Genomic DNA, 24367 nt, shown 5'->3' on the forward strand with positions numbered 1-24367 from the left:
CAGGTATGTCGGGGGTATTTTTGTGAAAAGTAAATTTACACAACGTCGCTTGTTGTTTGGGCGAAGGATAATTTTATAAGAACACGATGAAATATATAGATGGCTTTCACGCCATTTTTTAAGGTTGGTCGTTACATTTTTATTTTTGATAATCCGAATACTCTTAACTAATCAAAACATTCTTGATCTAAATATCTTTCTAAATGATCTTTTACTCAAATCACTGTTATCATTATCAATTACATCATTATCAATTATATAGTATTATTATCATTATCATTTTGCTACATTATCAGAGCTGCCTGCTGTTCCTGATTTTCAGTATTAGCGATTGATTTGTGTGATGCGTGCAGAAATATGAAAGATGTTACTGAGGGTCTTACTGTTGATTACTGATTAATTTGTACAGAAATATGAAAGATGTTACTGAGGGTCTTACTGTTGATTACTGATTAATTTGAACAGAAATATGAAAGATGTTACTGAGGGTCTTACTGTTGATTACTGGTTAATTTGTACAGAAATATGAAAGATGTTACTGAGGGTCTTACTGTTGATTACTGGTTAATTTGTACAGAAATATGAAAGATGTTACTGAGGGTCTTACTGTTGATTACTGGTTAATTTGAACAGAAATATGAAAGATGTTACCGAGTGTCTTACTGTTGATTACTGATCAATTAGAACAGAAATATGAAAGATGTTACGGAGGGTCTTACTGTTGATTACTGATAATTTGAACAGAAGTATGAAAGATGTTACTGAGGGCTTTACCATTGATTACTGATTAATATGAACATTTTCTTTCATATTTCAATGAAACGTTATTGAAAAAATTCAATTTATTGCTGATAGTACTTTACAAAGGTTGGCGGCCCTGCGTTTGTATTATACCTAGTTATAGTAGTTAAGATGAGGATACTCAATTTTCTATCGCTTAGATGTTCGTTTTCAGAGAGTTCTAGAAAGTTCGTTTTTATCTGACAAATTAAGCTACAGTGTTGAGACGCAGTACTCACTGGGAGGCTTTACTCGGTAAAGCTTTCCATATCGGCAAATTTTAATAAATCGCTTCAGAAAAAAATCTCTACTACCCTCATTCGTAACTCAGGATAATATTTACAATTTCAACGCTATCGAGTACGGTGGAGTTGTATATTTACTTGAGTATTCATTCCACAAATGATAACTAACAGATTTTTATACGTGATTAACATGTACACGAGTATGCTTGTTTATTTTCAGACCTAAATTCGCAGCAAATTCAATTACATACGCGAGACAAACCGACTCAAAAAACCAAACAACAATCATGAAACAGTTAATAAGCGTATGTTTTCTCGCCCTGGTTATACCGACGTTAGTTTTCACAGCCCCTGCAGATTCAGCTCAGAAAAAAAGGTTAGTGAGAATTCGTTGTACATGTCGCCAGATAGTAGCTCTTCGAAATTATCTGTTTGAGAAAAAGATGTATGTTACATAAATCGACAGAGCGTCTCGTAATCTATGAATGAATTTTTTATGGGTCGAGATATGTCATGCATACTCATCTTATCATCGTGTCATAATATTGACGGTGGGACGGGGAAATGAGTTGGTCACGTTAACTACTCTTAAATCCACGGCACTCGCGGTCGGCAAACACGGCATACATGACCAGGAATATGCATGGAATATCCTAGGAGTCCTCACATTTCTAATTTCTGATAAAAAACCACCCCCGAGAAATAGCATTTTAAGAATCTTAGTGACGTTATTGTGTTTCAGCGATTTCTACCCGTCTCGTTGGTGGGTATTTTCTGCTAGAAAAGTTATGCTTTCTTCGCTAGTTTCAAAGAAATGTTAACTGATTTCTAAGCTAATTTGCTTTAAAGATAGCGTATAGTATAGAATTGATGGCAGTGAAATCTGGTTTGAACCGGTCAAACATTCGTAATTCGGGCTTTTACTTCATCAGATCCTACAAATTAATATGTGAGCTAATTCATACTGATGAATACCATAGGTTAGCTAGTCTCAACCATTAATTTATCACTAAATCTGCTTTAAAACTAACCTTCAAGAAGTCACTTGATTATTCATTTTTTAAGTGTTTTTCTAAGAAATGCGCATTTTTTTGTTTTTCTTAAAATGTACTTATGAAAACTGCATAAATCCTTGTATTTTTCTGCTGTGAGCAATCGTATTTTCTTAACGCAATTAACATCTCGATTCTAATTCTAATGCGAATATTTCCTAATTTCTGAAATGATTGCAGATCGGCTGTACGACTCTCTAATCCAGCATTGACCGCCGCTGTGTTACGGGAACTGATGGAGTATATAGTTGACACGCACGGATTAGACAAGTAAGATATACGCTGAAGAACACCATCAGATTTCGGCGAGGCTTCGATCTAACAATGCGGTTTTCTACTCTTTTTTTCCAGGGCAAAACGTGATTTCGACGGTGGGTACGGTTCAAGATTCGCGTCCGCCTCAAATTACGGAAATAAACTTATGGGTGAGTGGCGCAAACATACACCTCTTGATCCGGAATACTTCAGAGGTTATCTGCTAATTCGCTGGCCTAAATTTCCGAAATCGAGAATGATTCGGTTCGTCGTGTCTAGGTCGATATGAAAGACTGAAATTTCCGTACAAGTTTTGTTTAAAATCTAGCGAAAATCTAGAAAAGATCTAAATCTATTTCAAGTAGAATTTATAATTAGAGAAAAGCAACGATGATTACGAACGAAATAACCGGAATGATCGTTTTATTCTTATTTTCAATTTTAGCCCTTCAAGCGGCAACCGACTGGCAAGGTCCGGGACGAAAAAGACGAGGCGCTCAGTCATAGGAACCCACCCAGTCCATCCCCGCGGACCTAGCAGACGAACTAACCGGAGTTGGTCTATACCATCATTTCACCGCTCGCACCATCTATTACTGATATTTCAAACAAACAAAAATCGATTCGTTTAATTTACCTAAAAAGGTTTGTTTTACGATGTTAGCACTATTTGATTATATGAATATATTCGACCTTGCATTCAAAGCCCATATGCAAGCAAAATATACGAAATATGTTGGATAGTAGAAAAAAAGGATCAACTATGTTATTATGCAAGACTAGAACACTAAATATGATAACAATATGTCAGCGAGATGTAACACTGACGAACTGGATTTCCTATAACAAAATAAACTTACGTATCAATTTCTTTCTTCGATTGCTTCGAAAACTCTGGAAATGCGAATCAATTCGTTTATACACATATATAGGGGCCTACTTTATAAGCGCACAAACGGAAAATTAACCTTTTTGGCATTTCGTACAGATCTAAATTAATGGTGAATTTCCCCTATGTAATTGTGTCGTGAAAATGTGTGGCCAAAAAAGAACGTTGTTAAAAAAGATCTTATATAATTAAAACTGTGTACGCTCTGATTCAAATCGGGTTTTATCTGAGATGTCTTGACGAATAATAAAATACATATCTAAAAATGTTTGGTTGTTGCAAATTCTAAGCGTTGTAAAAATTATTTCGGATTCTAGATGTGAAAATTGATTTCAACTTACATCAATACGTTATGGATCCTTTATCAATGCACTCCTACCGCCGAACAACCAAGGTCTGACCCGGTATCGGGTGACGCTTTGGTTTCATATTCATGATACGGTCAATGGAGATCTGTGTCAATGTGAAATGAATAGGGGAGTTCTTAGAGTCCGTGATGGAACCGATGAATGCCAAAGAACACGTAGAGCTGTATCCCTCTATTCAGAAAATTGAATTGTGAATCATCAGGTCACTCGACTTCACAGCAGTACAGTTTCTGAATAAATCAGTCCGATTACTGACTAACCCACCATCCAGTTACTGAACCAAACCACAGGGTGGATGCCGACTTAACCACAGAGTGGATGCTATCTAAACCACAGGGTGGATGCCGGCTAAACCAGAGGGTGGATGCCGACTTAACCACAGGGTGGATGCTATCTAAACCACAGGGTGGATGCGGGCTAAACCAGAGGGTGGATGCCGACTTAACCAGAGGGTGGATGCTATCTAAACCACAGGGTGGATGCCGGCTAAACCACAGGGTGGATGCTATCTAAACCAGAGGGTGGATGCCGGCTAATTCACAGGGTGGATGCTATCTAAACCAGAGGGTGGATGCCGGCTAAACCAGAGGGTGGATACTGGCTAAACCAGAGGGTGGATGCCGACTTAACCAGAGGGTGGATGCTATCTAAACCACAGGGTGGATGCCGGCTAAACCACAGGGTGGATGCTATCTAAACCAGAGGGTGGATGCCGGCTAATTCACAGGGTGGATGCTATCTAAACCAGAGGGTGGATGCCGGCTAAACCAGAGGGTGGATACTGGCTAAACCAGAGGGTGGATGCCGACTTAACCACAGTGTGGATGATGACTAAACTGCAGTGTGGATGCTGTCTTAACCACAGGGCTGATGCTGTCTGAATTGCAGTGTGGATGCTGACTCAATCTCAGTCCAGTTACTGACTAGGGGTGCACGACTCCTCAAACGCCACATTCTCAGTATCTTTTCTGCCGAACAAATAACAAACGACGACAACTCAGTTTATAAAATACTTTAATCAATGCATTTCATCATGATGTACATTATTGTCATACAATATAATAATATACTCTGCCTGCTTTTAATACAAACATAAATACCGTTAGGCACTTCAGTAAATATGACAGCATCATCAGTTCGATGGGTTTTGGAAGTATTTAGGAAACAGGCCGGCAAAAAATTAATGATAATAATATTGTAACAATATCAGGAGTCTTTATTCATGGAAGTACGGTACGTATCAACTCAACGCGTTCTTATCTAAATGGAAGGAAAGTTCTTGATTGCGAATGCTCTAATATCCGTTAAGCTAGGTGAGAATCTTAGGCGATAGTTGACAGTACTTTTACAAATAAAAGATCTTGAAAAAGGGGCGCTATTTGTATACGTCGACAAGCCGAATAGCGGAGGCTCGACACAAAAGGGTTCCTAATCGAGAAATCCTAAAAATCGAGGTCATATTCGGTGCATTACGACTGACAACTTAAAGCTGATTTGCATTGAAAGTTGCTGCGTATTTTGTCCAACACGGCAAAAACTCGTTAAATCCGGACACTGCCAACGTTATTTCTGAAAACGTTTTCCTGTTAATAGAGGGAATTTCTTTGCGATAGAATACAACAGTATAAAAGAGAGCTAATTGAGCAATGTAGTATAGAAAAGCTTCCAACAAAAAAACGATATTCGAATACGGCTCGAAAAACCCCTTAACCGGTTAACTTTTTACAGCGAGTGACTGTTTTTGCGGTGTTTTCATTAATTTCTTCACACTTAGATCCACGGTTCTCGGCGAAGATTTTACTTTCTATTTGTCCGATTTCGATGAGAAATATGGATCTGGATTCGAGTTCAGGAGTTATAGTCGCATTTCACGATTAGCCTGATTATCAATTAGATCTACAGCGGAACCTCGTTACAGCGAACTTCACGGGACCAGAAAATCAGTTCGTTATAACCGATAGTTCGTTATATCCAATATGAAATTAATCAAATTGTCTTAGGACGAAATTCTATATTTGTTATATCCAATAAATCATTGTATCCGAGTTCGTTATAAGGAGGTTCCACTGAATTAATTCGTAGAATCAAAATCTTAACTGACAGCCGTTGGAACCGAGTCCAGGGCATCAATTATCACTATACACTGCCCCTAAATATTCATAAACATGATAACATAATATACATATGTATGTATTAAATATATATTACACAAGTTTCAATATACAATCGTAGAAAAGAAATGTTATTGCTTTTCTTACGTCACAACTAAACCGTTTATAGTGTATATATTCAAACGCCGGCATCAAACTTGATTATCAACAGTGAAACTCAAAAACGATATCGCGATCGGCGATCTACAAGTCGTTCATCTAAATTGCATTCGTTCGATTTCAGTCTGATTGCCGCGCCGCAAAAAAAAAAACCCGGCACTGATCATTATCGACGTATCTCCTGAAAGCTCTGATTGGTCCTTAACATAAACACAAGTTCAACGCGCGTCTGATTTTCCGCTATTGAAGTGTCACTACCACTGTTAACACCCGCGCGAAATATTTCCATTTTTATCATAAAATCCACGGATATTCGATCGGTACTCGCCGATCGGACGACGATCTTCCGTCGCTTGTTTATCACAGACGCGACTTATATTTGAGCGATTCGGACGCGACCACGACACAGACGGACGCACGGCGCACGCGTATCGCTACACGTTCGATGACGGGATATTCTCGTCGTCCAAGAACTGTTCTCTCGCCAACATATCCTGAAATTCAAACAGATTTCTTTTAAAATTCAAATTCCAACAGGATTATAAGGCATCAGTTATAGTAATACATAATGCTTCTATTAACAATATTCAAACTTATGAATTGATCATTCTATCAAGGTATTTCGAAGTGGACCTTCTCGAAAAATGGACTTCATCGGTCTCTTTTGAATTTCTTACTCCACTTCGGTTATTAAAAGATCAAAACCATTGGCCACTTCTCCAAAACCAGCAAAATTTCACGAATGAATTACGCATGAGCCCACAGACAATAACTTTCATATCGACATCATAATTATTCCAGGTAAATTTTGATTTTACGCTTTAATTACGAATTAATAATTTGTCCCAGATAAATGCAAAAGTCCGATACAATGCGTAGCTACAGTAGACCTCTCGTGACTTAGTACTTAGGAAACCGCTACAGCAAATTTTACTACCAGATTCCCAACTCGGTGAAATATCAACAGTACTTTATACTTACAGTTAACGTATTTATCTCCTGGGAGAAAGCACCAATTTCTTTAGCAGTTTTTTCTTCTCTCTGTCAAGAAAATTGTATAAATCAAACATGAAGAAAGTGACAATCAATCGATATAACACAGTCAAACTCACTTAAGTCATTGCCATATAAGTCGTCACTTCACTTTACCCCCTTAACCCTAGAGCACTGAACGTAGAAAATCGACGACAAAAATGACAGCCGATTAGGATAGATGGCGTATGGGTGAAGACTGCTGGCGCCGGTTTTACAGGCAGGTATTACCTTTAACCCTGGGGCTAACTTAATTCATTTTCAATTACGTTAGCCCCCGGGTTAAAGGTGATACCTGTCTATAAAACCGGATCCTGCTATCTAATACAATACTTGAACAGTATAATACACACACGTTTTTATCGATAAGAACAGGTTTGAAACAATTGGAATCTTTTGAGTTTAGGTCGTCTCTACTTGTAAATCGAAATTTGTATGTCCAAATCTATCTACTGAGTGTAAGTCATCAATTGGATGAGTGAGTTTGACTGTATTGACATAATGTTAAGCGAGTTTGACAGTAGTGACACACATACAGACACGTACATCTTTCTGAACCTTCTTCATCGACGAATCCATTCCGGTGTCTTCCTCGTAGTGAGCTTTACCATTTGGAATTCCGCCTCTGTTCGCGGCGCCCTGGATATCCATCGGACAGATATAGCCGTCGTAATCGCTTCCATCGGCTCGAATCCGTTTACTGAACAAACCGAATTTCTTAAACTGAAATATAAAGAAAGGAATAGCGTGTTGAAAACAGTGAGGACCCGACGCGGAACCTTCAAAGAGGATCCCCGAGGTTTAAACCGGTAAAAACTTCGGTCTTCCACGCTTCAATTTCTTATACATAAACCGTGCTCTTAACGCTGGTGGGTCGGGACAGTAGATCGATACCCGCTAAAAAAGCTCACCTTAATTTTCATGTTCGGCGTCAGTGGCATGTATCCGGGACTCGCTTCCAATTCGCGTTTCAATTGTTGCGTATCGTTGCCGACCAACGACACGAAATGCGTTTTCAGATGTCGCCGTAGCAATGTCTTATTGCTCGGTATCGACAGCAAGGCGGCCAACAGCTCGGCTCCGAAAGCTTCTTCCAATACCTGTAAATCACGAAATTCACATGAATATAGCTGATGATAATGGTTTCCATGGACAAGTGACCCGCGCAAGCGTCTCGATGAAGATTCACCAGGTGTCGCTAGTCGTAGCTCGGTCGTTCGAACTTCAATGTCTTCTACATTTGAATTAAAATCCAATCAACTTTTTAAATTACTAAATACATCTTCACCAAGAACTCTACCAAAAAGTTAGTAGAAAAATACCGGTTCCTGGTTTTACAGACTGGTATTACCTTTAACCCTCGGGCTAACTCAATTCATTTTCAATTAAGTTAGCCCCCAGATAAAAGGTAATACAGGTCAATAAATCTGGATTTTTCCTTTATACAAATATGAAATACGCACCATTAAAGCACCGTGTACTCCACTACCGCGTAAGTTGGGGGCGTATTCCGAGAGGTCGATAGTTCGCAACCATTCCATCACGCGGTGATTCGACCAAGTCATCACTTCATTCGGGCAATTCAACAACATTCCCTGAAAATACGCATTAGAAACGTCACGTGTGTTTACACTATCAGTCAGAGGTAAGTTGCTCAAAGGGTGGTTAAAGATAACTGGTGGATGAATACCATAGTAACTAAGGACTTTTAATTATCACCATGTCAACTATCCAAAGGTTAGCTATAACCAACTTTTGACCAGAGTCATCTAATTTGGTCTGGAGACTAACCTCTTCAGGGGCAGCTCTGCGTTTCAGACAGGTTGGATTGAAATTGTGCAGCCGTAGAACTTGTATGCCTCGTTTAATACTAAGATGATGCAGCGTACTGGTTACTTTCATGAATAACAAATCATCCTAAGATAAAGATAGAAATAATTGAAGCATAAAAGAATCAAGCACAAAACGTATGAATTGTTTTCCCGATTGAAAACTTGAATTAACAAATATCAACCGGAGTTGAACTTCAGGTCCACAAGTTTCTGTACATATGCTACTTACAACAGTCATATAATGCAACATTCTTCCGTCGACCTTTGCGTCAATGAACTGGTCTTTATACTGAGGAAGCCCGATATCGTCCAACCATCCTATTGAATCAAAAATGATTTAAAATAGTCATTAACGATACATTTATTACAGCAGGGCTGCCTACTCATATAAGTCTGTATGGACTGAATGTTCAGTATTTTGCCATTGAATTCTTTGATCGCTGAGCCATTGTTCCCTTGTTCACAAAGTAAAATTTCCGGTTCGTGGCCAGCCCTAGTGTCATGTCTAACTCTCAAAATCAATGTAACCAGTAATGTTTGTTAATGAATCTAACAAATTAAGACCAGTCTTATGATTTAAGACCAGTTTTGGATGACTGTACAACTGGGCCTATTACTTACTGGTGACCCAATGATGATCCAATTCGCCGAACTTCTCTATATGACCCGAGCCGATAGCCTGCAGCGCTAGTTGCACTTTCTTCCTGTGCAAGTGGTGCTTGATGCCGAGCTCCTTTTCGAGGTCGTGTGGAGATGCTTTCAGCAGTTGTTCACCATTTTTCACCCACTGTTTGCAGTTGCCGACGTACATGCTCAATCCCATCTCGTGCAGCCACGCCGCGACGCGGTCGCCGTCCCACCGAGCGAAAGGCATATTCAAGTCGCTGAAATAGAGGAAGGTTATTAGGGCATAGTATCCATGTATGCAGTCTCTGCGCGTGGGGCAGTTCATTTATGATAATGGAAGTTTGCCCCCGTATATAAACACGAAGTCTTACTCTTTAAGGTCACATGACCAGCCGAGTCGAGGTCCGGTTGTTGATCTGACTCCGCCGCGTTTGAATTCACTGTTTAAGGCACCGTTTCCGTTCGCACCGGGGTCGACCATCTCTTGCGAATTGCTGCGTTTTAACCTGCAAACAATTCTTGAACTTTCAGCACAGATCAGAGCGAGGTAGGGAGAGTGCTTGGCTTAGAAGTAGCGAATTTTTCAGCAGCTCTGTTTAACAGTTTTGACTTGAAACCGTGTAAAGCACAATACTGCTCAAGGGTATGGCTCTAATCCACAACCTCTCTCTACCCAGAAGAATTTGTCAACTAGATCAGATGGTTCATGAGAGAGGGAAGATGATGGACTATAGCCACAATTACACGGAGACAATTTGGCAGGAAGCAGGCTCCAGTCAAATTTTATCCCTGCCTAATTAAAGCGTTAACACACGCACACCACTCACTCAATACTAAACAATACTAGCGAAGTGAGTCACTTAAGGAACCAGTTTCAATTCACACGCTATAATTTGACCAGTGCTTAAATTTGGCTCCGGTCTGGTCCGACGTTCTGGGTTGGGCCAAACAAGCACGGGCCCATTTTGTGCCCGTGAGAACAGTTTTTCAGCCCTAATGCTTGTGCGATCTCATTATTATTGCCATGAATGACAAATGAAGTATTCAGTACTCACTTTGACTTAGACCCGCCGAACAACTTCTTCAGTCCTTTTTTCTTCTTGTGGGCGTCGTTCAGGTTTTGGATGGCTTTGTATTGTTGAGCGCGTTCGTCTTTCAGGCGTTGCATTTCTTGATTTTCTTCTTCATTTTCGGCTTCGCCTGAAAAAATCATCCGATAAAACCCCGGTTGTTACTATTTGCTGGTGGAAACTTGAACCAAACGACCATAAACTACTGGATCGAGTTCCAAATGCGAGTTAGAGTTAAAATTAGTTCTTTTTCGAGTCAAATTTCAAACTCTTAAATGTGGAACAGGATCCCGTTAATCGACAAAAATGCTATTGATACTATTGTAAAGTATAACTCAAAAGAAACGCTATTAATTCATCCTATTTAGGGAAAAACGATGCTTTTGGCAAATTGACGAATTCGAAAAAGCAAATAATTCAAATCTCGAGAAAACGAATGGGAAAATAATGAAATAAAGAATACAAAACATTTCCAAGAACGGAAAATGCTTGTTTGCGAGTGAAATCTTACAAATTTCTTGGTAGTTTATCGCGGAAGCCGCATGCACAATGATCGCATTAACGAAGTGTAAATCGATATTCAGTTCAACAGATATTTGCTATGGTTTCATTTTATTCATGTGTGAATTGCGTGAAAATTGAAAGTTTTGCGATGCGGCTCTAACACCGACAACGATCTTAACGTTCACAGAGAGATCCTACATTTACCGTACCCGGGGATATCCCGAGATGACCTTGAATGATATGACCGGGGGGCCGGGGATTAGGGGTGGATCTAGGGAAATTGTGGAGTCAGAAAGAAAAGCGAGGGCATATTCCTCGTGTGAAACAGAGCTTGCAACAGGTGCGAGGCATTTGACGATACATAGAAGACGCAATCTCCGAGAGGATGAGTGTAAAATTTGCAGGTATCAGACCCCAAAGATCTGCACCTGATATAAGACTTCTTGGTACGTGCTTCACTGCCATTTGAGAAAACCTGATGTATTAGCAGTTCATTGATCGAAAAAGACAACGTCTTTTGCCGTCGTTTAAAATTTCAAATGATAGCGAAACAATGAAAGAACACCGCATCCCGAAAACCGAAATAACCAGAGATAGAAAAAGAGGAAAAATTCTCAGCCCGAAAAGGTGTGCGAAGGAGCACAGAGACAGCCAATGCGCCGCGAAATATAGGAAATGCTAGCTAGAAAATATAGAAATCCTACACTGAGAATGAAAAATGAAGTCGGAAATATTTCTACTACGCTAGTAGTTTATTCAACATTCCGACTACGTATATCCAAATGGTCATCTTCAGGAATACTGGGATTATACATAAATTATGAGGCATATACACAATCCGGAACGAAGTGAAAGATTAAGCAATAAGATGCTGGCAATATGTCGTATATTACCCCTTACATTTTATCAAATCTTATTTCCCAATAAGTCTCTTCGTTCGGTACTGTATATGGATCTAAAAATTTTGTTATAACGCTATTATTTCAAAAGACGAATATCAGGATATATTCGAAATGCCGAATAAACGACTAGCTCAAGGAAACATTTTCGGGCTTCATTTTTCTTTCAGAGTGGAGTTTTTATGTCATCTTAACGACAGTAGTTTTATCAATGGTTATAATGCTAGCTATAGTCTCAATGGATCATCGATTCATCGGTAGGAGGAATCCGTCTGCCGACGAACGAGCAGCTCGCGAAGCAGACGCACGATTTAACGTTACCTGATAGTTGTTGATGATTGTTACACACGCGACACGGAGGATAACCATCCGACGATATATGACAGCGTACGAACGACGACGCAGTCCCGGGTCCTTTTATTTTTAGTTTTTTGTTTTTGAAAATGAAATCAAATATAGAATGAGGATGATGTCGTCAAGAAATAAAGGAAGAGAAATGAACTGGCAGTTTTTCATCTGAGATTTTAAGCGCAAAGGAATTTTCAGGTTGTTTTCTTTTGTTGAAATCTTTAAAATGGAGAAGAATTTCCTGAAGTATGGCTTTTTTTTGATAATCAAACGCAACTAATTCTATTAAATACGATTATATCTTTAAGTACAGTTGACTCCGCTTATGTTGAATTTGAGGAACTCAAAGAGATAACCGGTTAAATGAAACGTTTGTGGAAATATCCGACTTGAGCAGAATTGACTGTCTCGGATTTTTTTCTTAAGTCAGACAAATTTTCATGATTGAAAAAGATGCCAAGTGGAGCGGAGTCTGCCATACATGATTTAACATCAAACGCCTACTCATTTACTAGGTACTCATATAGAATACATATACAGAGTCATGATAAGAAAAACGTAAACCCTTTTCATCCACCCTCGACGAGTTGGCAAGCGAAGTTTTTTCCTAACGTAACACATTGGGACAACAATGACGACAACATTTATAGTGGAAAGCGAGGTTGGGATGGAAGCCGGGATTTTCAGAGATCATATATTTAGGCTGAATGTATCTTATTGGGCGGGGGTGTTCCTATAGAAGGTCCTGAAAAACATTTGGAGCAGTTTTTGTGGTGAGACGACACAAAATACAACATCTAACATTTCTCATCCTACCTGCCTTACTAGCTGCTGCTGCAGTTGCTGTGGCTGATAAGAGGAGTTAAATCCTCGAAGAGCAACTGTTTACAATACGAAACACTAAGATCAAACAGATAATGTATAGAAATAGGCCTGGGCCAGCCCCAATTTTCATTATTAAATGACCTAATGGAAGTCCATCCCAGAGAATCCCTTCTAGTCACTTCAAATAGTTCACAGCTAAGTATCAATATTTATGAGATACATGCATTTTAAAGGCTTTCTTTGTATTAGTATATGAGTTGGTCCCATACTGGAAGAGTATTCCTGGTTTGGTCCCCAATTAAACCCCTGCCTAAACTTTCTAAAAGTATCACGTTTGTCCACTTGTTATCACTTTCGAATCAAACTTAATTTCAATGGCGGCTTTTTTGTACTTTGCTCTTTTCGCCGAACTTGTTCGGAATGAAATAACGATGAGGGCAAAACTGAAGACAACTGAATACATACATGTACTCTATTTACGTTTAGTTTCGGAAATACCTGATGGACAACCACCAGCACGTGAACAGCAGTGTTCACGATTGAACACTGGTACGTGAACACCAGAGCCTGAACACCGGTTCACACAAACAACGGCACACGAACAAAAAGAAAATGGGAAAGCTCATGCAAATTGAACCTATAAAATCACAGCATTATCAAAAATTTACCAATCATTACGATTTCACCTATAATTAGTCACTGATTTCTGTTCGAAATACGTAAGGAATATTCTACGAATCAATTGAAAAAAATTGTGCGGGAATAATGATGATAATAAAGTGCGATAAGGATGGTGTGCTCATGCTAACAATCTACTAGCCTCCACCTAGGTTGGGTGCTGATGTACTCCGCTTGCTACTCGTTGTTCGTTTAAACCACCCTTTACCGAACGAACTAAAGCCTTTACTTTTTCGGCGCGGCATCGTCGTCGACGCTTCCTGCGTATTTGCATAGGTCGCCGGATTCTCGGCGGTTCGTTTCTTCTTCTCGGGCGGAGTCTGAAAAAACGAGAATCGACGATATTTGTGTACGTCGGAAGATTTAACCGAAAATATGATGAAGTTTTTATGCGAGGTTGGTCACAACATCGTCCAATCTTGGGAGAGCAAGTTTACAGTACCTACTAGAAACATGTAGGTAGATTTACACCTCAGGATTCTTAACCGATCAACCAGCAAGAACAACAAAGACACCAAAAATTCAATTTCAAAGATTGTTCAATGATTTTCCTTGACCCTTGACTAAAAATTACCCATTTAAATTATATCATATCTTCAGTGGGGGCCGTTTCGTATTAAGAAGTTCCTTGTGCCGTCACCAGCAAGAACGACAAGATACCAAAAATTCCTACTCCAGACAATCTCCCTGATTTTCCAGGAAATAAGTCAGACTTCCCAAATTTTTTTCCTGCATGAAAAGCATATCAGTAATTCCCTGACTTTACCTGATCTGTAAGAACCCAACACACCTCCCCACGTACACGAGGTACATAGAAAATGACAAATTTTCGAATGCTCTCGCTCTAGGTGTACAATTTCAAGTATCAAGTACGTAGGAAGTGGTACCTTATAGCAAGTATAACATATTAAATGAATAACAAACCTTTGGTTGTTGATATGGGTTGATATCTTCAGCGCTACCGGCGTGACTGGGTCCAGATGATGACGATTTATGAGGTGTCGGTGAAGATGCTATCGTGGACGGAGGCGACTGCTGCTGCTGCTGTTGCTGCATACCGTTACCGTTTCCAAACTGAAACGTGCGCGCTTCTGAAACATCGAGCACAGATGTGTAAGTAGGGATAGCGTACGTATTTTTAGTTGCACAAAGCAGGCGTAATGTAGATTCTGCTTGCTCGACTAATCGTTATAACGATGAATTGGAGTAAGAATATATCTCAAATATTGTACACGCCAGGTAATAATCCAAGGCAATCAACACAGCGATCTACTGTATTTTCTTTATTGGCTTTTCACAGAGGCACACATACGCAGGGCCTACAATCTTTGCATCAAAGTTTTCTCTGAGAGTTTCACTTATTAGAGCCCGAATCTGGGCATGAAAATGCCCTAGAACTCGTGCCTGCATCGCGCAAATGCAGCCAGGAGCAATTGGAAACCTAGACAGATAGACGACTCCAAAACTCTGGGTAATACAGTTTAGACACCGTGGCCCGTTTTTTAGACTTGTGTTACCTTGAAGGGGCTTAATCAATTGATAATGAATTGATTAAACCTTCGTGTTAAAGGCAATACCGGTCTATAAAACAGGGTATTATTTCTTCCAAAGAAGAAAGACAACTGATACACAGAGATATAGACTAGTCTAACTGGTTATAGTGCCACATATAACATTTTGATATGTTGACACTTAAAATAAGATACTCTCAAAAACATATCTTTGAGTGGACAAGTAATTCATGCTATCTTGTGGACTTACCGGTACCTGGTGTACTTGTAGCCGTAGGTGTGGTCAATAATAGCTCTCTTCTTATCTCATTTCCATTTCCATTTGCGACCTGCAAATACAAAGATACAGTTAGTATCTATCCAAAGTTTAAACTTTACTTTCAAGCAAAACTTGAGTAACCCTTGATTCTCATTGATTGTGGTTATGCAGGTATCGATTTACAGCCCAAAACCACCCTTCAGATATTCAACAGTAGTTTAGTGTGAAGTTTTTAGTTGATCACATTGTGAATATAAGGGGATAAAATATCTAATGTCTACTGTTTCTAGTTCATTTATGGCAGGTATCAATTGAACGTATTCCGATTCCAGAACAGCCATTGGTCAGAATTCCAGAATCGGTAGAGACCAATCAAATCCTGCCTAAGAATGTCAAGTCAAGAGTGAACTCCTGAACACGCGTGATGCCTTGAAAATTAGAAATTGGAAGAATGGTGATAAAGCATGAAATGTCTGAAGGGGTCAGACTCATTAGCAACATTGACATAGTTTCACTCACAGGTGTATGATGTCCTTTTCCGGCGTAGTTCGGGGTCATAATCGGACTAGTACTGCTGTCACTGTGCGGATCACTCGATTCATCTAATGCTTGTAAAAACTCCATCCCTGAAACAACGAGACGATGAGAGAAATGCCAAAGAACCAGGGCCCACTCCTACGCACAAAAAAGACTAGGATTTAGGGCCAGTCGAATACCATTTCAGTGCTACAGCCAATCCAATGAATCAGTCTTTACGCTGGAGATAATTTGGACAGAGTTGTGAATACGTAACAGGCCCAATTTTTGAAGCAACAACTAGCAGCCTGGAATTTTGAGTGATAGACAATAGAAGTGGATTGTTAAATCAATTAACTCTCAACGATTCCGAATCATTGAATTCTATGCTCAGAACATGAATTACATATTCCTTTGACGAAATCCATGAAATTCTAAAATCAACTTTTTCTTCATTCAAAAAAAGTATTCAACATGAAAATTATATTTTGTGAGTTTTTCTTGTTATTTTCACAACCGCTGTTGAAAGTTTTGCCAAATGGTTTGAGATTCAAAATTTGTCATTTTCTCGACCAATCAAATCGATAATCTTGCCAGCATATATCATAAATACCTTTCTTCGAACGAATGAGATCTTCCAATCTTTGGAACCGTTTCAACGTGATCGTCAAGTCGTGAATTTTATTATCCTGAAAATTGAAATAATAGGGTCAGATTAATGAACTCGGATATCTTTAAGAACAAAACATGTTTTCACATTGAGATACAATAACATAAGCGGTTATTGATCACAATCTGGTAACATTGAAATGAAATTCCTTAAAACTTTAAGAAATTACTTTAGGAAGACTTAAGGAAATCAAAATATTCTTACAGATATTTAGAAAAAAAAGTTTACACACATTTCCAGATTTTTCACACATTCTTTTTTAAGCAGATGTTAATCTATAATACTTTTGACATCAATTAGACCACAGCAGGTCTGATGGCTGCTTTTCATCTGAGCTCCAAAGTTTCCTTTGATTAAGTTTTGAAAGAAATGTACTGAACAATTTAAATCTTTTCAGATGACTTTGATTCATTTTCATAAACAAATGTACTTATTGACTACGCTTTTTGAAATATAATCAAGGTAATTTGCTCGGAGTTCAGAGCTGCCAGCATTCTTTGAGTAAACGCACCTTCTCTCTATTAGCACCCATCAAAGATTCGACGGCTTTCTTCAGTTTCTCGACTTCGATATCTGTGAAACAGAAAAACCACACGTTATAAACTAACGATCAAACGGAAATAAAGACCTTTTTCAAAAACTACGTCGGTCGATCGCGTCGAAAGCAGAACTGTGAAATGTATGCAGTGTTTTTGTCGCCTGATTTTGCGCTAAAACTTTGTATCTGAAGTGAAAAGCAGATGATTAAAGCCTAACTCGCGTACAGCAAGGAAAACACATCGAAACAACGAATAGATTTTGTGTTTACGCCATGTTTCGAGGTTTTGTTCGCCTTTTATCGCGCGCAGCGAAACAAGAAACATGGAAACAAACCAACAGCTCCTACTAGCGATTAGAAAAGTAGCAATTGTCACATATCAAAATGGCGGCAATTTTTATTAGTCATGTGATCCGTTCGTTGTGACTGTTATTTGTTATTGCGTACCCGGGGTTTCTTGTTCAGATATTCCGAAATTGCACACAGCAATAAAATCAACTAAACTTTCGCTAATCAATGTTTCTTGTTTAAGAGCTACGCATAAAGCAATGAAACGAGTGAAAACAAGTACTGGACTGACGCTACAATTTCAGGTCGATTTTTTCCTACGATTCATACTAAATCAAATTGAATTTCATTTCATTTGTTGCATAAAATGAAATTATATTCGATTTTTTTGTTGGGGTGAATGAAATTGAATTGAATTTACTGGACTGCCGCTTCAAGATTTTAATCTAATTAATTCCAATATTTATATCTCACAAAAGTATTTGAAACTCAAGCCGTACCAACTAGAGCATGCAATTTAATTACTACGTTGCCTATGCTAAAATTAGTTATTGCTTTGTAAGTATTGCACTGCGCATGCTAGGCTCAGGCGCCGGCGGATACCGGGAGCCTTACAATACTTCCGTAGGGCCCTAAAATTATGAGTACCCTTTTAATAGAGGCACTTTATATCAGTTCCAAACAAATTTCAAAAGCGTACTTTCTGTTTTAGTTTAACTAAGGCACAATTTTGTCGAAGATTCTAGAAAACACTATTTTTCCTGTCAAAAGTAAACCGTCAGAATAAGAATAAAAAAGCCCTTTTTTATTACTTTGCACTTGGAAGACCTTCAGATCTTTCCTCCCCAAGGCTTTAATGACGGAATAATATCATCGTATGAAATACAAATTTCAAAGCACCTCTAAACATCAACGTTTCGCCTCGCGTAGCGAAGTAGAAACAATCGGCTCAGTGATGATGACGGTAATCTTGCGCAATTTCATACGAAATATGCTCCGTCTGCCCGTGGCGGAGACGTTGAGACTTACAGCCGCGACAGATGCAAGTCGTCGAAATCAAAGTCATTAACGAAATATCTCCGAAAAGAAAAACAAAACCCAACGCAATCCATCACACCGAGGGAGATGATGAAATTGAATCATGAACGCTTCCACGCGAACTGTGTTTTATAAAGTGGATGTGACATTTATTAAGGTTATGATTTGATGGATCAGAGTGGTATTTGATCTCGCAAAACACATCAGTATCCATTAATACGCATTCTCCGTAATTCGTTCATCCTATCAGGGATCGTCGATGTTGATATATACGGTCGGCGGTGAGCGCATGAAACCGCTGTTCAAAAAAAAGAAACAAACCCCGATATGAAAGAAAGACTACGCGATTAGAAGACGTTTCAACTTTGTTCTTTGAGCCACTTTCATATACACGAGCATGTCGAATCTGCTTATTTCGGTGCCCTGGTGCTTAAAGCCAAATTCACAATTCTAAAACCTAAGCGCATCTTGGTACTGCAATGATCAATCCAACAATTTCATACCATTCTAAGCGCCTTTTGGATCTACAATGATCGAACCAACAATTTCAGACGATTTTTAGTATCATGGATTACATTGATTTCAGTGGCACACGTGCGCCATCTATATTGAAATTTGCCAGGTTTTTGAACGCGCCAAAAAAACACACTTATACTAATGACTGGACAAGACAAGGTAAGGTAAAATCAAACTGATAGGAAATAATCAATTTAGAGGTTTAGAAATGGCGACACACAACAGGTTAAACAACTTAAGAAGAGTAGTAATCAATGGAAGAGGACCTAGTTGCGCAGTCGAAGACCTTCAGATCTCCACCCTTTAAGACCAATCTTAATCATAAACCCATCTTTATTCTATATACAAAACTTTGAGCCCCAGTCTAAGCTGATTTTGGTCCTACAGTCGATCTTACAATTGAAGACCAGTCCAAGCTCATTTGGTTCTATAATAAGTTTTACGATTTAAGATAATTTCTGGGCTCGAGGCATGACTACGCAACTGGACCACAATGATTCTTGAAAAAAAAAAGTAACAATCAACACAAAGTTATGACAGGAGTTAAAATAACGGAAAATAGCAAACATTTTTTTACGTATGGCAAATTCGTCAATAAGGATGTAATAAAGAATAGAATGATACACGAAGAAGGAAAGCAACGCAAACAGGATCACAGAATAACTCCATGCTGAAATATAATAGCTTCACTCATAGTCGATTATACAAATAGGGATTGACCCTACTATTTATTTGATAGGTAGATTTTGTTTGATTTTTATGATATGGTGTTGCTTACAAACCAACAACTTCTGCCGGGAGTGAAACAGGGGGTTTAAACAACTTTCAACCATTGTTTTAAACTAAATTTTGATTTTCAATTCGAGTTCAAAATGGCCGTAGATATCTTGCCAGTTGTTCACAAGCTGAACCAGTGCGGTATTTGTTAGACAAACTATCGAGTGTCGGGACTCCGTAACGATTTATCAGATATCCCGAAATTTGTTTATTTTTCATAATTGATACAACAAAACCGATAGTCAGGTCTCCTGAAGTTCATTGTACCACTGTAATATCGAAAGGACATTTCACGTAGGGCCTACATAAACAGGGTGGCCACTTTCCACCCATCTACGAACGCCCTGAGTTTCCCCTGACCAGTTTTCCAATTCCCTTTGAGTGAATCAGAGAATTTACTAGTTTTAAAATGTTACAATTCATTCATTGTTCATCGAATCACGTATTGATAAAGAACCACGTGGTCAATAGCATTATCCGAATTCCCTGAGTTTTCCAGGTTTTTGCTAAAATTTGTCAAATTCCGTAAATTTCACCTGAATAATTCTCGATTATTCCGATTCCCGGAGTTTTCCCGGTTTGTGGCCACCCCGATACGGAATTTCGGTTAAAACATTCGGAAAAACAGCAATCGGGACCGAGTTCTAGGGTAGGGAGCGCGACGACAGAAGAAACAGGACCCGTGTGGTTATTATCATTATTAAAGTTAGCATGCGTTCAATAAGAGTTAGAGGTAACAGATGTAACGATGCAGTCGGTCATTTGCATGAAAACACACGAAATAGTAGTTAATATTTATATGATACGATATTGTCTCAGTTCGGAGGAGGTCGTTGTTATGGAGTGCACACAATCGCGGCGTACACCGCGCGGTCTCTTACGTTTGCGTTTAAGACGTTCGATCGTGCGGTCCCGTTCCAATGTCCGCTGTAACTCTGCAATCAAATTCAAATATCGGGGATTTTTTCATCATTAAAAATCGTTTCGTTGAAGACAAAAAAGAAAAACATTGTAGCGCCGAATTTCTGAAAATTACAGCTCACATCGATAATAAATGAAGATAAAGAACTCAATGACGAACAACATTACGTTTCTGTTTTCATATAAATGAAGATCAGCGAATCCTACACAGACGATAAACTCACCTTGAGCGGCGTTGATCGCTGGCATCGATCCCGTTTTTGCGAGTTCGATTTTCAGATCCATTATCTCGCTCTCCCGTTCGTTCAATCGCGAAGTCAAGTCGTTTATTTGTTGCTGAAATGAAAAAATAAATAAGTAAATAGATAAACAATGTTGAAATAAGATGTATTCACTGCTGACTAATTAATACCCGAAAGTGCTGGAGATAATTTGAAAATTTATAAAAATTACACCCCAGCGTCTTGAATAACGGGCAGTACCGTTAATTTGCATCTATACCACAGCGCGGTGTATCTTTACCCTACTAATGTTTGGCACCACAGTGCGGAGTATGAATCGGTGATGGACTTTGAAGGTACACCGCAGTGCGATGTATTAACTAATGTTGGACTTCATATCGACATTATCAGTAATTAGCTATCATCTCTACCGAAAGATGGCAGCACCTGTCAAAACATAGTGAAATATTAGTAACTAACGATACACCGCACTCTAGTGTAGACACACTAAAGCAGTATGCCTATTATTCAATACACTGGATATGGATTTTCTTAAGGACTTCAAATTATCTTCAGCACGTTTGGGAAGTAACTAGTCAACATTGAAAGGGTTTAGAAGTTTAAACCATCCACATTCGTAAATCAAGGATTGACTTTTAATAACTGGTATAATTATGATATATTCAATAGCGAACGGATCATGATTTTTTCCGATATTCGAGTCGAGCTCCGTGGAATATCAATCCCGACTATATTTCATCTGCGGTAAACGGTATCGTGTCGTAGTTGATTTATGGACAATACGTTAATTACGAGAATTACGACGACGACCGTACAAGTCGGGATCGACTGCCGACGGAAAGTATTAAATCATAAATTCTGAAGAAGAATTTTTTCGACGACTTATCGACGTTAAAAAATGAGCTTATGATATTCTCGGAACGGAGGCGCTCCCCGAAACTCAACAACGAAGCGTAATGGATTTTGTTAGTATTCCAAATTAGGCTTTTTTTAAATTACTTGCAGTACGGATCCGATCAATTATTTCCTTAATATTCATTTTCCATCTGAATTTTCGATAAAAAAATGCATTAAGTTAGTTTTCTCATCCCATCATTCGAATTATATCCAACACTTTTTTCCCGATCCTTCCAAAATTTTTCTGGAAAGTATTCGAATGATTAGAAATAGGTATCGGCGTATACGAAAATTATTGCAACGCTTTTTACGGTATAAAAAAAGTATATTTATGAATTTGTAATTGTTATGTTTAAACGCCAATATCGATGACATAGTGCACATCGACTCGCACGGAACCCCTTATATAATGCATACTAGACTTTGTCATCCGTTTCAAGACTGAGAAACGTATCTTATCTGATAAACATAGAGCTAGGAAGGTATAGGAACCTACCAGCGGAAGAGAGACTATGCCCTTCTTGTCCTGAGCGAGTAGTTGAGACAGAAATTCACTTTTTGTGTGAATGTCTAGCATATAGTGATTGCCGTATTACATTGTTCGCTAAAATCAAGGAACCCTTAGACATTGATATGGATATTTTATCCACTACGGACCAATTGTCCTTGATTCTAGCGAGTGATCACATTATTAATCGCGTCTGTAAGTTTGTAAATGAGGCGTCCATTCTTCGTAATGCACCGCCATAATGCATTTAACCAACAGAACTCCTTTTTGTCTTGTAAGCCTATATAGGCTGGCTTTTAAGTATGTATAAAAGATGATAATAAACTACTAGGTATCAATGTAAAAAAGATTATTGTTATTGTAACGGTTTTTACAGCGTCGAAAAAGAAATATTTCGAATGTACACATATACATGAAATAAACGCCGACTGGGCAGACGGAATCTTATGATTTCCGGTGAATACGCATCGGAAAGAGATGATGAAATAAACCCATCATGATTATTAGGAAACTACTCCCAATATATCGGGACTAGATACAACACGTAGGCAGCACTTCTACAATTCCGCGAAAGCCAATCTGCATCAGTCCGATTCGTACGCGGGGAAAAAACGTCTCGAGTCGATGTCGTCGTCGTCGGCACGAAGGGCGGGTTTCTATTCGACGAAACGGAAACCTTAGCAATACGCCCTCGCGATATATAACTTGATCTTTGACGTCGGGAGAAAATTGGAACGTAACTTCGCAAGATTCTCATTCGAAATGGATATTAGTTGCTCAGCCTAGCGTTTTTATAAGCTGCAATCACACGAACGTTTCCGGCCCGGTGCCAAATGGGCTCGTGCCAAAAACGTCGGACCAGGCCCAAGCAGAGTTTCTAGCATCATGTGCCTATACGATTGAAAGCTTCCCCTTCCTACCCATATTGTTTGGAAAGCGCAACTGCATATGCATATATTATGCATTTACATATTACATATTACACTTATACTTCCTTGAAAATCATTCAATGGCGCCATCTATACGTTTCTGTACGTAAACATTTATATCTGGCACCATCTATCTATACCCAAACCCTGAAGAGAGGTAACCAGACAGCGCGTCCACACCTGCCAATTCTAGCCAGTTCAACAATAGCGCAGTACAGCGACCGAAAAATGTCAGTCGGCGCTAATTAGGTTTATAGTTTAACAACAACCGGAATTTCAGCACTCGAGTGGTTAATGTCTTACTGTGTGCCCTACACTACATACATAGTTTCGCATAATCAGAAAGGTAGAAGCCTTCTCTGGATAAACCCTACCCAATCCTCATCGAAACAATGTAGCATACACGACGACGATCTATCTGCCATTTTTAGGGTTTTCCGGTCGTTCCGCAAAAAACCCTATTGTTATTCTTAATAAAGCATGTATCATGAATCGTGGTTTGTTCTACCAGTTATGGATAGATGGCAGATCAATTCCACAGTGTATGACCGGGCTACGGACTAAGATTTCGACACATCAATTCGATAAGGACTTATTGCTTGCGAGTAACCATTAACGCAGAAAACCCGTTATCGCTGCTAAGCAGGGCTGTATTCAACGTTGAATTCAACGAAGGCTTTCCGCGCAGTCCTAGAAAATATTTCCAATCAAGGATCGGTATGATACCCGAAAGCTATTAGATAGCGCGCGTGCTTCCTGACCACGCGGCTACTCTACATCGCACCGAAGAAAAGCTCATTACGTTATAAAACATAGCCGATAGCTAATAATATAAGAATGCTCATAAAAACGCGACGTCAACACCTGATCTCTATATACGCATAGCGCGTGTGTATATAGAACGACAATACCTCCGATGTGATCGCGCGATACGACTCTCGAGGAACCTTGAATAACCCGTACGTCATCATCTCTCTCGAGAAGAAGATCGTATTTTAACTTCAACGAGATTATTTGAAGCCGCTGATAACAATGAGAGGGGGATCGCGAGAGAGCGAGCGAGCGCTCATAAAAATGATAAGA

At 39.1% G+C, this 24367-nt stretch overlaps 2 protein-coding genes and 1 long non-coding RNA gene across 5 annotated transcripts in view; 1 reads left to right on the plus strand and 2 right to left on the minus strand.

Annotated features, from left to right (window-relative positions):
* The window catches only part of LOC141912852 (uncharacterized), a 45907-nt gene extending 42414 nt beyond the window's left edge, over positions 1 to 3493 (plus strand). The window contains exons 2-5 of the mRNA XM_074804268.1: positions 1246 to 1401; positions 2258 to 2347; positions 2429 to 2502; positions 2778 to 3493. Coding sequence (XP_074660369.1) covers positions 1313 to 1401; positions 2258 to 2347; positions 2429 to 2502; positions 2778 to 2839 — 315 coding nt within the window. The 5' untranslated portion in view covers positions 1246 to 1312 and the 3' untranslated portion in view covers positions 2840 to 3493. The remainder of the gene's footprint in view (positions 1 to 1245; positions 1402 to 2257; positions 2348 to 2428; positions 2503 to 2777) is intronic.
* LOC141912853 (uncharacterized) overlaps positions 1 to 3605 on the minus strand; it is a 67830-nt gene extending 64225 nt beyond the window's left edge. For both annotated transcript variants that reach the window (XR_012620206.1, XR_012620205.1), the window contains exon 1: positions 3563 to 3605. This is a non-coding gene — a long non-coding RNA (uncharacterized LOC141912853). The remainder of the gene's footprint in view (positions 1 to 3562) is intronic.
* A 987-nt stretch (positions 3606 to 4592) lies between these two features.
* The window catches only part of LOC141913300 (liprin-beta-1-like), a 76065-nt gene continuing 56290 nt past the window's right edge, over positions 4593 to 24367 (minus strand). The window contains exons 6-24 of one of the 2 annotated variants that reach the window (XM_074804793.1): positions 20933 to 21044; positions 20669 to 20722; positions 17142 to 17203; positions 16574 to 16649; positions 15964 to 16070; positions 15436 to 15514; positions 14599 to 14765; positions 13904 to 13994; positions 12145 to 12237; positions 10406 to 10550; positions 9722 to 9856; positions 9345 to 9607; positions 8953 to 9041; positions 8683 to 8808; positions 8355 to 8486; positions 7803 to 7991; positions 7438 to 7614; positions 6841 to 6900; positions 4593 to 6353 (exon numbers count right to left, since the gene is read on the minus strand). In XM_074804793.1, coding sequence (XP_074660894.1) covers positions 6294 to 6353; positions 6841 to 6900; positions 7438 to 7614; positions 7803 to 7991; positions 8355 to 8486; positions 8683 to 8808; positions 8953 to 9041; positions 9345 to 9607; positions 9722 to 9856; positions 10406 to 10550; positions 12145 to 12237; positions 13904 to 13994; positions 14599 to 14765; positions 15436 to 15514; positions 15964 to 16070; positions 16574 to 16649; positions 17142 to 17203; positions 20669 to 20722; positions 20933 to 21044 — 2217 coding nt within the window. In that variant the 3' untranslated portion in view covers positions 4593 to 6293. The remainder of the gene's footprint in view (positions 6354 to 6840; positions 6901 to 7437; positions 7615 to 7802; positions 7992 to 8354; positions 8487 to 8682; positions 8809 to 8952; positions 9042 to 9344; positions 9608 to 9721; positions 9857 to 10405; positions 10551 to 12144; positions 12238 to 13903; positions 13995 to 14598; positions 14766 to 15435; positions 15515 to 15963; positions 16071 to 16573; positions 16650 to 17141; positions 17204 to 20668; positions 20723 to 20932; positions 21045 to 24367) is intronic. The other variant, XM_074804795.1, reaches the window with a different exon arrangement.

The sequence above is a fragment of the Tubulanus polymorphus genome, chromosome 11, assembly GCF_964204645.1.
Source record: "Tubulanus polymorphus chromosome 11, tnTubPoly1.2, whole genome shotgun sequence".
Lineage (NCBI taxonomy): Eukaryota > Metazoa > Nemertea > Palaeonemertea > Tubulaniformes > Tubulanidae > Tubulanus > Tubulanus polymorphus.